This window comes from Pristiophorus japonicus, chromosome 7 (assembly GCF_044704955.1).
Source record: "Pristiophorus japonicus isolate sPriJap1 chromosome 7, sPriJap1.hap1, whole genome shotgun sequence".
Classification (NCBI taxonomy): Eukaryota; Metazoa; Chordata; class Chondrichthyes; family Pristiophoridae; genus Pristiophorus; species Pristiophorus japonicus.
Window position 1 is genome coordinate 13,075,060 of NC_091983.1, and position 12,248 is coordinate 13,087,307.

A 12,248-nucleotide genomic window follows, 5' to 3' on the forward strand; every position below is an offset into this window, starting at 1 on the left:
TGATAGGGGAGACTAGAACTAGGAGGCATAATCTTAGAATAAGAGGCCAGCTATTGAAAACAAAGATGAGGAGTACTTTCTTCTCTGAGGGTTGTAAATCTGTGGAATTTGTTGCTGTGGAAGCTGGGTAATTAAATGGACTTAAGACAGAGATAGACAGTTTCTTAACTGATAAGGGAATAAAGAGTTATGGGAAGCGAGCAGGGAAGTGGAGCTGAGTCCATGTTTGGATCAGCCATGATTGTACAGAATGGCGGAGCAGGCTCGAAGGGCCGTATGGCCTACTCCTGCTTTTCTTATGTTCTTATGACCCCACATTCTCCGACAGGGTCAGCACTGGAGAGCACCAGCAGGCGCAATATTCTGTGTAATTGCTGGGATCTTGTCCACAATCAATTCTGGGGCCAACGCGAGCCTCTGCATTAAATCCTGGGGCACTCCACTCAATACCAATGCCTCCCTCCCCTCCAAAGTGTAAACTGTTTCCTTTCTTTTCAGCTGGTTTCTTATTCAGTTCCAGGTTTAATCCTGAATCTACTGTTGTAATGTGGAAAACCTGGCAGCGAATTTGCATACAGTAAGATCCCACAAATAGTAATGACGGCACCTCTGACAGTGCAGAGCTCCCCCAGTACCGCCTGAATATTGTGCTTATGTCCTTGGAGTGGGGCTTGAACCCACAATCTCTGACTCACTGAACCACAACTGACCAGGTTGTATCACAAAGACAATCTTCAAATTTGATCCTGATAATTGATTCCATTATTTAACCTCATTATTGATCCAAGACTAATGGGTGTATTATAGACAAGGTTAGATTTGTCACTATTGACACCAGACTAGCTGGTTCCCAAACCAGAAAAACTTCACTACCAGCCAGTGACTCTCTCAACATTTCAGCATTTCACAAATCTATGCTGTTGTCTTTCTTAGTACCTTGGGATAAATCCCACCTGTCCCTGCTGGAGAGGTCTGTTCTCAGCCCTTTTAAGGTGGTCTAGAAACTCCCTCTCATTTATGTCAAAAGCCTGTTGACTCAAGAAGCTTGTTTCTACTTGCAGCATTTCTTCTCCATTTACGGCTAGGCTTGGGAAAGGGAAAAGTAAAGCAAATCACAGCGTACACAGGGAACGAAGCAGAACGAGCTGTGGAGGGCTGGGCTGTCCACCTTTCACTTGCGCTGCTCCCTTCTTAGCTGCTGTTCATCCGTAATATCGTTCAGTCCTGACGTAGGCTCTTAGACCTGAAACGTTCGCTGAACGTTTGATTTCTAATTCACCACAGAGACTACGGAATGTTTCCCGCGTTTTTTGTTTTCTTCATCTCTCTCTTGCTGGCTGTGGGGTGACTCCTATTGGAAGCGGAGTCCCTGAAATTATCCCATACCCCACTTTCTCAACCCGTTCTCTCTCCCCCCTGCCACTTTCTCACCCAGCTACTTTCTTCAGCTGCCATTTTTTCAACCTTATCTCCTCGCCTCTATCTCGCTCCCCGCCACTATCTCGCTTGCTCTCCCCGCCACTATCTCGCTCCCTCTCTCGCCCCGCCACTATCTCGCTCCCTCTCTCTCCCCGCCACTATCTCGCTCCCTCTCTCTCCCCGCCACTATCTCGCTCCCTCTCTCTCCCCGCCACTATCTCGCTCCCTCTCTCTCCCACCACTATCTTGCACGTTCACTTTCTCTTGCCACCATCTCTCCCCCCCCCACCCCCTCCTCCTCCTCCCTTCTTACGACTGTCCTTATGTCATTCTGAATTATCAGGGCTACCCCCCAGCCCCTTTCCATTCTGCCTGTCAATTCGCAACGTCAAGTACCCTGGAATATTTAGTTGCCAACCTTGGTCACCTTTCAACCACAACTTTGCAATTATGGTGACCGGAGGTGGGGTGGGGTGGGGTGGGGTGGGGTGGGTAGCCTGATAATTCAGGATGACATAAGGACAGTCGTAAGAAAGGATCTTGGTTCAGGAAGATCAAGAAGTAGAATCAAGGGTAGAAATCACTGGTAGGACTAGTTTATAGGGCCCCTAACAGTAGCTATACCATTGGACAGAGTATTAATCATCAAATAATAGAAGCTTGTAACAGGCCCAGAAGAGGCGAGGGCCCAGGGGCAGCACGGGCCCAGCCCACACTGCGATATGTGTGCGCACTAGGTCCGTGCAGCAGAGCAGGTCTCCAGTCATCTTGGGTAATCCTTGCCACTGGATAAAGGCCTAGCTCTGTCGTGCCCGTGTGGTGGTCGATGTGCAACGGTCACCACACATTAAAAAATTCACACACAGGCATCTTCCACCCCCTCAACTGGAGTTCAGGACTGGAACATCGGGTCCTTCACTGAAACATCTGTGAACTCGTGGAAGCCAGTCATCCTCGTTCGAGGGACCGCCTATGATGATGAGATCAAACCTAATTATCTCTTATTTGTGCCACTAATGCATCGAGTTTGTTATGAATGCTTTGTAGTATAGAGCCTTTAGTTTTAAACTTTTACCATTATTCCCTGCTTTCATCTTATTTGCGGATGCACTTGTCCCTTCACGTCACACTCTGCTTATCTTTACCCAAATCGCTCCACTACCTTGCCTTTCCTCTTTAGATTTTAAAATTTCCCCTCACCTGATCCCTCCCTTTTTAGTTTAAAGCCCTATTTACAGCCCGAGTTATTCAATTCGCCAGGACACAGTCCCAAGTGGAGCCTGTCCCAACGGAACTGCTCCCTCTTCCCCCAGGTCTGGTGCTAGTGCCCCATGAACTGGAACCCTTCCTCCCACACCACGAGATGCCAATGTTCATGCGGCTTCAGCAACAATCCAGATGCGCTTTAATTTGGACCCCAGCTCCTCAAGCTCTCCACAACATATGGCACAGCTTGATCTCCTGCCCTTCCACAAGCTCCCCAACCACGACCCAATGCGGCCGCTGAGGCGGGGCCCAGCAGCCGCTTCACCGAGCGAGGCTCCAACCTCCCGCGCAGTGCACACGGAGCGGGCCTGACCACACAAACACCCCCAGCCCAGGCCGCTGTGAGCCCGCCCGTTGCCCCGGCAACGCTCCCTCACTCACCGGGTACAGAGACTCCACAGCCGGGCTCGCCATGCTCACTGCGGCCATGTAACCCGACTAGGAAGCGAGGCCCAGGCCGCCACCCCGCCAGGGCCCGGCACCAGCCAGTGCTGCCATGCGACGCCAGCCCGGGGCCAAGCAGCGAGCCCCGCCCACCGGCCGCCGCGTCACCAGCCCCGCCCCGGCCTCCGCCCTCCGCCGCGTCACCAGCCCCGCCCCGCCCTCCGCCGCGTCACCAGCCCCACCCCGGGCCCCGCCCACCGTACGCCGCGTCACCAGCCGCCCCGCCCACCGTACGCCGCGTCACCAGCCACCCCGGGCCCCGCCCACCGTACGCCGCGTCACCAGCCATCCCGAGCCCCGCCCACCCTCCGCCGCGTCACCAGCCACCCCGGGCCCCGCCCACCGTACGCCGCGTCACCAGCCATCCCGAGCCCCGCCCACCCTCCGCCGCGTCACAAGCCCCGCACCGCCCCGCCCTCCGCCGCGTCACCAGCCACGCCGAGCCCCGCTTGCGCGATGACGTCAGAGCAGCCAGCTGCAGGACGTGCGCCTGTGACGCCGGGACGTGTTGGGCGATGGGCGAGTGCGGGCAAGGGGAGGGCGAGTGCGGGCAAGGGGAGGGCGAGGAGCAGCTGCTCCACACCATCCTCAGCCGGCTCTACCAGTACGGTAAGGGCGGCGTGTGGTGGGTGGTGAGGGAAAGCGACCCCGCCCCACGCGCGGTGGCCGAACCTTGTGGGGACTAGGCCCCGAGCTCCAGAACTTCCAAACCCTCCTCCTTTGCCTCAATATCATCGCATGTGGCTCCGGTGATGCGCTTTGTGACCTTTTACTGCGTTACAGCATGGGCTGGTTGGGCCAAATGGCCTGTTTCTGTGCCGTATATCCTGTGTACGTAATGTGCTATATAAAGGCAAGTTGTCTCATTCAAAAGACGGCCCCTCCGACGGTGCGGCGCTCCCTCGGTACTGCCCCTCCGACGGTGCGGCGCTCCCTCGGTACTGCCCCTCCGCACCTGTTCCCTCGGTACTGCCCCTCCGACGGTGCGGCGCTCCCTCGGTACTGCCCCTCCGACGGTGCGGCGCTCCCTCGGTACTGCCCCTCCGACGGTGCGGCGCTCCCTCGGTACTGCCCCTCCGACAGTGCGGCGCTCCCTCGGTACTGCCCCTCCGCACCTGTTCCCTCGGTACTGCCCCTCCGACGGTGCGGTGCTCCCTCGGTACTGCCCCTCCGACAGCCCTCACTTTACAGCCTTCTGGACTCAATATCGAGTTAAACAATTTCAAACCCTAACCTCTGCCCATATTGTTTGTTTCTTTCCTCTTTCCCACGGTCACTGTTGATAATTCTGCTATTTACACCCTCTCTAGACTTATCTTTTGTTTCTTAACTCGCCCCATTACCATCTCCTTTTGCCTTGCACCATCATCCCTTTTGTCTCTTGATCACTCCTGCCTTCACCCAATCACACGCCTTCCCTTTTGTTCTTTCATCCCCTCCTCCCTTTCCCGGCCCATGGCACTCGCTTAAAAACTTGTTCCATCTCTAAATCTTTCTAGTTCTGATAAAAGGTCACTGACTTGAAATGATAAATCTGTTTCGCCACAGATGCTGCCCGATTTGCTGAGTGTTTCCAGCGTTTTCTGTTTTAATTCAGATTCCAGCATCCACAGTATGTTGCTTTTGTATTAGTATTTACCGAACGTTCTTTGTAGTTCATCTGTTTTCTGCACTTGCATTTATACGGCCTCTGATCAGGATGTCCCAGAGTGTTTCACTGCCAGTGGATTACTTTTTCCAAGTTCAGTCACTGTGCTCATAGAAACATAGAAATTTACAGCGCAGAAAGAGGCCATTTCGGCCCATCGTGTCTACACCGGCCGACAAAGAGCCGCAAGGCTCCTTGGTTATAAATCTATGAACAATGATGCAAAGGCAACGAGTACCCAACCCAAACCCAGTCCTCCTCACACAACTGCGACACACCTTATACTGAAACATTCTACATTCCTCCCCAACTGGAACCATGTGATCTCCTGGGAGAGGCAAAAACCAGATTAAAAACCCAGGCCAATTTAGGGAGAAAAAAATCTGGGAAAATTCCTTTCCGACCCATCCAGGCGATCGAAACTAGTCCAGATCATGCGAGCCGTATTTTATTCCCTGTAGTACTTACCATTATACCTGCGCCATCCAACAAGAGGTTATCCAATATAATCCCAATTACCAGCTCTAGGTCTGTAACCCTGAAGGTTATGGCACTTTAAGTGCCCATCCAACCATCTCTCAAAAGTGGTGAGAGTTTCTGTATCCATCATTCTTCCAGGCAGCGAGTTCCAGATCCCCACAACCCTCTGCATGCAGGTAAAACACACAGTTATTTTGCTGCCAACCTCTCTGTAATATATTCCTGTTACAGGAGAAGCTGCAGTGGGTGGAAAGACCGAGGAAGCAAAAGCAAAGCTGAAAGGGAGAAAAGGCAAGCAAAAGGAAACTGAAGAGAGGCCGCTTTGTCCGGAGGCCCAGCCTGTGCCTTGCAGCTCCGCAGTGCCCACAACAAGCCACTCGCTTACAAAGAAAGCAGAAAGCTCACCACGCGGGATGCCAAAGTGTCTGGTCCAGCTACGTGCCCAACTTCTGGATTCTGTTGGCAACTGTACAGTGCCCGCGAAAGCAAAGGGAGACAAAGTCCCCGATAATGGGATTGTCGCCATCAGCGGAAAGAGACCAGTGGAAGTTGTAACCTTTACTACATCTCGCAAAAGGAAGCAGCTCCCACCGGATGTGGACGGGGACGAGGACAAGGACAGTCAAGTACGCTTCACAGTTCCTTTAATCCCGGGAGTACATCCCTTTAAAAAAACACCACGGGCAGAGCTCTCAAACTCCGATCTAACTTTCATGGCCATGTTATACACATTGTTAAGTACTGTTAACCCATGTTCCCGTACATTTTTTGGGGGGTGCAGCCTCTTTTAAGGGGCTAATTTTAACTTGGCCTCCTTCAATTATTTATCCCAACAACCTTGTTGGTGGCTGTTCCCCTCAAGGATAGCATGGATGATAGGGAGACTTTCTAGGACCTACGAAATGTCTGAGCTTATTTTTGCCCCTCCTCCTCTGGCAACCCTTTCTCCTCGCCGCCTCCTCTCCCCCCCCCCCCCCCTCCCTCTCCCCCCCCCCACCTCCCTCTCCCCCCACCTCGCGGCCCTCCCTCGGCCCCGCACCCCTCCCCCCCGCTCCCCTCCCCACCCCACCTCTCCCACTGCGTCCCACCCGCGCCCCTCTCCCACCTCCCCCTAGCGTCCCTCTTCCACCCACGGCCCTCTTCCACCCCCCCCCCCCCCTCCGATGTGATTACTGTTTTGATGCCCTTAAATGTTGAATTCATTATGTTTAATTTTACCTGTTCAGGTGGAAGAATCTGGTGAACAGAACAAGACGAAACAAAAAGTATTTAATTTGGAGAGGGTAAGTCCTGTCCCACCTTCTTTATTTTAGAATACAGACTCCAATTAGATCATCGTTCTTTGCGGAAGCGTAGCCCCTGGCTGTTGTGTATCCCCCTGAAGGCTGAAGATGGTCCACAGACATGGGTTGGAAATGCCTTTGGGAGAACATTGCTTGCCTGTGGGTGGGCTGAGTGAAATGTCGCTCCTGCGATGGGAAGCTCTGTGTCCTGACCCTCGTGTTTTACTTAAACTTAATCCGTAAATAATTCTCAAAAGAACTGAGGTGAAATGAGAAGAATTATTAAGGCAGTGCTCTGGACTGCACTGCGTGGGAGATTGGAAGCAAAATCAATGGTAACTTTCAAAAGAGAATTGATTTGAAAAGGAAAAATTTGCAGGATTACGGAACAAGAGCAGTGGGAGTGGGGCTAATTGGATAGCTCTTTCAAGAGGGGTGATGGGCCGAATGGCCTCCTTATGGCTGTATGATTCTATAATGGCTAACTGGAAGGGGAGGAGGGAGAAACTGCACAGTTCCCTGAAGGCTGAGTAGGTAAAGGCCAGTGTGTAGCTGAAACCAAGTCCCAGGTTGCTTTCCAGGCCTGTGATAGGTTTCCGGTCTCAACCGTAGAGGGTTGCTACAATTAGCCTCCTAACTAGCTGGGGTGGGGGGGGGTGAAGAATGAATAGGTGCCCAGTCCTTATTGCTCCCAGTTACCTTGACTGCAAACCGTGCGTGTGTAACCCTCGGGTGTGGACAGTTGGTGGTGCACCCCGTGGTTGACCAGGCTCACACAAGAGTAATTTCCTTCTGGGAGAAGTATGCAGGGCACCCATAGATCATGACCCCAATAGTTGTCGCTCCCTCTCACCGTCGAGGCAGCGTTCGAAATAAAGAACCCAGCATCTCACTGCTCGTGTCCTTAACTTTGCAGGCTCGCCTGGAAGTGCACAGATTTGGTATCACAGGATACAGAAAAGAACAGCAAAGAGTGTTTGAACAAGAACGAGCTGTTATGCTTGGTGCTAGGGTATGTGTCATCAATTACGCTTTGTGTATGGATATTTGTTTGTGATCTGCACTTCCCAACATTGACTTATTCCTCCTGTGTACAGTCACTGTTTGCATCGAAGATCGATGGTTTCTCTATTTAAGGTATTGCCTCTGCTCTTTCGATTTCTAAAACTTCGAGCAGAACAGTATACAACCTTTCGCCCTTGTGATCCGGCTCAAGCAACTCAGTCCTATTTCCATTTATATTTTCTACTTGCTGCTTTGTCCTGTTTAAATTTCATGGGACTTGAGGTTTGGAAATGGTTGTGGCCCTCACTGTCAGGTGAATCCCAAACAGACCCCAAGATGTGTTGGTATTGACAGCTTGGAATAGAGGTAAATGGGAACAGAGATTTGAACTCTCTTTGCCGCCACCGCCAGCCCAACCCCAAGGTTCTATAGTATGTGCTTAATGTGGCCGACAGAAACTGACAGCTTACACACCCGTGTGGAGGAAATTCACACACTGTACCCGTATAGAGGAAATTCACACACTGTACCCATGTGGAGGAAATTCACACACTGTACCCGTATAGAGGAAATTCACGCACTGTACCCGTATAGAGGAAATTCACGCACTGTACCCATATGTAGGAAATTCACACACTACCCGTATAGAGCAAATTCACACACTGTACCTGTATGTAGGAAATTCACGCACTGTACCCATAGAGGAAATTCACACTCTGTACCCGTATAGAGGAAATGCACACACTGTACCCGTATGCAGGAAATGCACACACTGTATCCGTATGTAGGAAATTCACACACTGTACCGGTATGGAGGAAATTCACACACTGTACCCGTATGGAATAAATTCACACTGTACCCGTATGGAATAAATTCACACACTGTACCCGTACGGAAGAAATTCACACACTGTACCCGTACAGAGGAAATTCACACAATGCACCCGTATATAGGAAATTCACACACTGTACCTGTATGTAGGAAATTCACACAATGCACCCGTATTTATGAAATTCACACACGGTACCCGTATGTAGGAAATTCACACACTACCCATATGTAGGAAATTCACACATTGTACCCGTATAGAGGAAATTCACACATTCTACCAGTATCGAGGAAATTCACACATTGTATCCCTATATAGGAAATTTGAATAGTATTAACTAGTAAGTGTTTAAATTTGAAAATCACAATCCTTTTACTATTTTGTTTCTGTTTCAGCCCCTAAAACGTGAGTACGTAAATTATAAGAGTTACCAGGAAACACAAAGGAATAAGGTCACAGCGAAACACGTGAAAATGGTTAGTGCTGGTTTATCGATGGGCTTGTTTTCAGCTGAATATTTTGATCCTGAACTTTTGTCCGACATTGCCATTCTCCTCGTGACATGACCTTCAGAACACCAACCCATTTATCATGTTGTTTATTGGTTCTGAGACATCTCAACACATTTATTCACTCACGTGTTTCAATTTTTTCCATTTTCACTTTAGAACTCAAAATCGGCACTTTCAAGGAGAAAGAAAGAGGAGGAAAGGTGAGTTGTGGGGTGTGGGAGAGGGTGAACATTTAGTGCCGATTTAAAACTCTCCTTCATTCTCATGATTTTCCTCCGAAATCTAATGTTCATTGTCTTTGTGTCCCTCTCTCTCTTTCTCCCATATCCGCCCATCCCCCTCAAAGCTCACCTCATCCAATTTTGTTTCACACGACACATTTCTTGCTCCCTTGATTCCCAATAAACTCCTGACCACCCAAATTCCCTCCCTCACCTCCCACGCTTTGATATTGTAAATGGTTCCCTCCCCTTCATAATCACCACTCTCAACCCCACTTCCAAAGACCCCTTCTTGACCCCACTTGCACATATACGCTGATGACTCCCAGCTCCCTCTCTCTCGACCCCTCCACTGCCTCCATGTTGTCAGACAACTTGTCCGACATCCTGTCTTTGATGAGCTGCAATTTCCTCCAGCTAAACGGTTGGATGACTTAAGGCATTGTACCATTACCACCACTGCTGAGCTATTACCACCGACCCCTTACCACCCACTGTCAGAGGCCGAACTAGACTGTTTGCAGTCTCGGCATTCAATTCGACTCCTAGCTGAGCTTTCAATCCCATATCCTCTTCATCAGGTGGCAGCCTTGATTCAGTGGTTTCATAGTCAGAAACCCCACTCCATACACCAGAGCCCATAATCTAGGTTGGCACTTCACTGCAGTAGAGGGAGTGCAGTACTGTTGGAGGTGCTGTCTTTTGGATGAGAAATTAAACTGAGGCCCCGTCTGCTCTCAGGTGGACGTAAAAGATCCCGTGGAACTAATCGGAAGAAGAGCAGCTGTGTCCTGGCCAACATTTATCCCTCGACCAATACCCCACAAAAACTATCTGACCATTTATCACATTGCTATTTGTGGGATCTTGCCGTGCAAAATTACATTTCCCAACATTACAATGATGACTACACGTAAAGTACTTCATTGGTTGTAAAACACTTTGGGATGTCCTGAGGCTATATAAATGCAAGTTCTTTTATCATAAATACCACCTACTCCTAACCTCTCTCACCTCGGCCCATCAACCACTGAAATTTTCATCAATACCTTTGTGACCTCTGGCCCTGATTCATTCTCCTGACTCCAGCCTCCAACTTTCCACCCTCCATGAACGTAAGCTCATCCAAAACTCTGCTGCACCAAGTCCTGCTCAAACATCACATTGGCACCCAGCCTCCCAATGCCTCAAATCTCATTCTTGTATCTGCCCCACACCCCCATGATCTATCTCTGAAACCTGCTTCAGCCCTACTGCCCCTGAATCTCCGTTCCTCTGACTCTGGCCTCAAGTGCCATACTTCCCATCCCTTTTACCCTATCATTGGTGCCTGTTCCTTCAGCTTCTTAAGACCCACGCGCCGCAATTACCTAAAAAAAAAAAACACCACTTGGACCAAGCTTTCGGTAACTCTCCTAATCTCCTCTCTTTGGGCTCAGTGTCCATTTTATTTTCCCTTGTACCTGTGCAAGTGCCTTGAGATGCTTTTTTTACATTTAATTCACTATATATAAATACAAGTTGCTGCTAAATCAAGATCGCTAACCTGAACTGATGAGGCAATCTACCAATTAGTCTGTCTCAATCAATCAGACCCTGCAATTAACCTCTGCTGGATAGAAGTGTCGTGTTGTGTGATGAACTGAGTTAACCCCTCCCAAATTAACTGGGATTTGGTTTCCACAGGAGGAACAAGAGGTCTGAAATACTCCCTACTGGGCAGGTGGGAAGATTTAAAAACGGAGCGCTGATTCTGAGCGACAGTGATATCAAGAGAATCAAAACCAGGTCCAAGTCAAAACGTGTGTAATTTTGTACCATTTCCCAAAATATATTGTTTGTAATGAAATAAATGTGCAGAATGCAGCATTCAGATGGGTTCAGCTGTGCCTGTATTTTTATTGCACTGTTCGGCTGGGGGGGGGTACCTGTTTGTGATTAACTGTCAAGTTGCGACATTCGTGATTTTAATTTTTGTTTCACTTTGGCTGCTTCTGTCGTAAATGTGGTCACACTTCCTCCAGCTCACAGGCAGGTTACAGTAAGCTGTTTTGGGGAAACTGACATCAAGAAAGTAAAAATTGGAAAGATTCACAGTGCAAGTTGACGAGACCCAACGGAGGAAATCTTACTCACGATGCAGATTTATCAGATCGTCCGAGTGGCGTGTGATCGCCAGGAGCCTCAAGCTAAATGGCTGCCCATTCTCACATTGGGAGACGGACCATAGCCTTCAATACCTCAAAATAACCTCTGGAGCCAGTGGAGAGTTAGCCCTTTCTGTTGAGCGTTTCAAGCAGTGTGCTGCAGAGTATTTCCAGTTTGAAGTTTGTACTTCTGTGGGGAAATGGCATGGTTTACTCAAAAGACCTAACCGGGGACACACGGCGAGGATATCTGTTCCCTCCCTTCACACTAATTATTGAATGACTCATTATCTGAATCCACATCAACCCTGATACGGTATATGGGGGAAGAATCGCAAATCCTATTTGCACTGGATATGACAGTTTTATTCTGGGTTGATTTTCAGTTATATTAGGGGTCAGTGTTCAGTCTGAGGTCTCTCTTTTGAAAGGGACTGAGCTGCTTCATCCTAATTTTCAGCCTTGGCTCAGTGGGTAAAACACTCACCTTTGCGTCAGATCGTGAGGGTGAAGTCCCACTCCAGAGACTTGAGCACATAGAAAATAGGTGCAGGAGTAAGCCATTCGGCCCTTCGAGCCTGCACCGCCATTCAATAAGATCATGGCTGATCATTCCCTCAGTACCCCTTTCCTGCTTTCTCTCCATACCCCTTGATCCCCTTAACCGTAAGGGCCATAGCTAACTCCCTCTTGAATATATCCAATGAACTGGCATCAACAACTCTCTGCGGCAGGGAATTCCACAGGTCAATAACTCTCTTGAGTGAAGAAGTTTTTCCTCATTTCAGTCCTAAATGGCCTACCCCTTTTCCTAAGACTATGTCCCCTGGTTCTGGACTTCCCCAACATCGAGAATACCCTTCCCGCATCTAACCTGTCCAGTCCAATCAGAATCTTATGTTTCTATGAGATCCCCTCTCATCCTTCTAAACGGCGGTGAATAAAGGCCCAGTTGATCCAGTCTCTCCTCATATGACAGCCCAGCCATCCCTG

The 12,248-nt window shown here is 49.6% G+C and overlaps 2 protein-coding genes across 6 annotated transcripts in view; one reads left to right on the plus strand and one right to left on the minus strand.

Moving 5' to 3' along the window:
* gnpat (glyceronephosphate O-acyltransferase) overlaps nucleotides 1–3,884 on the minus strand; it is a 49,002-nt gene extending 45,118 nt beyond the window's left edge. For 2 of the 4 annotated variants that reach the window (XM_070884832.1, XM_070884829.1), the window contains exon 1: nucleotides 3,802–3,884. In XM_070884832.1, coding sequence (XP_070740933.1) covers nucleotides 3,802–3,864 — 63 coding nt within the window. In that variant the 5' untranslated portion in view covers nucleotides 3,865–3,884. Of the gene's footprint in view, nucleotides 1–3,066; nucleotides 3,230–3,801 lie in introns of those variants that run through there. The other 2 variants (XM_070884831.1, XM_070884830.1) reach the window with 1 other exon arrangement.
* On the plus strand, nucleotides 3,630–10,986 carry fsaf1 (40S small subunit processome assembly factor 1). Of its 2 annotated transcripts, none has more exons than XM_070884834.1 (7): nucleotides 3,630–3,738; nucleotides 5,489–5,883; nucleotides 6,484–6,540; nucleotides 7,457–7,552; nucleotides 8,771–8,851; nucleotides 9,044–9,087; nucleotides 10,795–10,986. In XM_070884834.1, the coding sequence occupies exons 1-7, from the start codon at nucleotides 3,645–3,647 to the stop codon at nucleotides 10,916–10,918; spliced, it is 891 nt and encodes a 296-aa protein (XP_070740935.1). In that variant the 5' UTR covers nucleotides 3,630–3,644; the 3' UTR covers nucleotides 10,919–10,986. The 2 variants fall into 2 exon arrangements, with proteins under 2 accessions (XP_070740935.1, XP_070740936.1); XM_070884835.1 differs by lacking the exon at nucleotides 3,630–3,738 and adding an exon at nucleotides 4,178–4,741.
* The last annotated feature ends 1,262 nt before the right edge of the window (nucleotides 10,987–12,248 follow it).

Bases quoted from the DNA above. Each gene is read 5' to 3' on its own strand.
- fsaf1 (XM_070884834.1), top strand. From the start codon at position 3,645: ATGGGCGAGTGCGGGCAAGGGGAGGGCGAGTGCGGGCAAGGGGAGGGC. The intron at 5,884-6,483 runs GTACGCTTCACA...TTACCTGTTCAG, and splicing joins ACGAGGACAAGGACAGTCAA to GTGGAAGAATCTGGTGAACA. The intron at 6,541-7,456 runs GTAAGTCCTGTC...TTAACTTTGCAG, and splicing joins AAGTATTTAATTTGGAGAGG to GCTCGCCTGGAAGTGCACAG.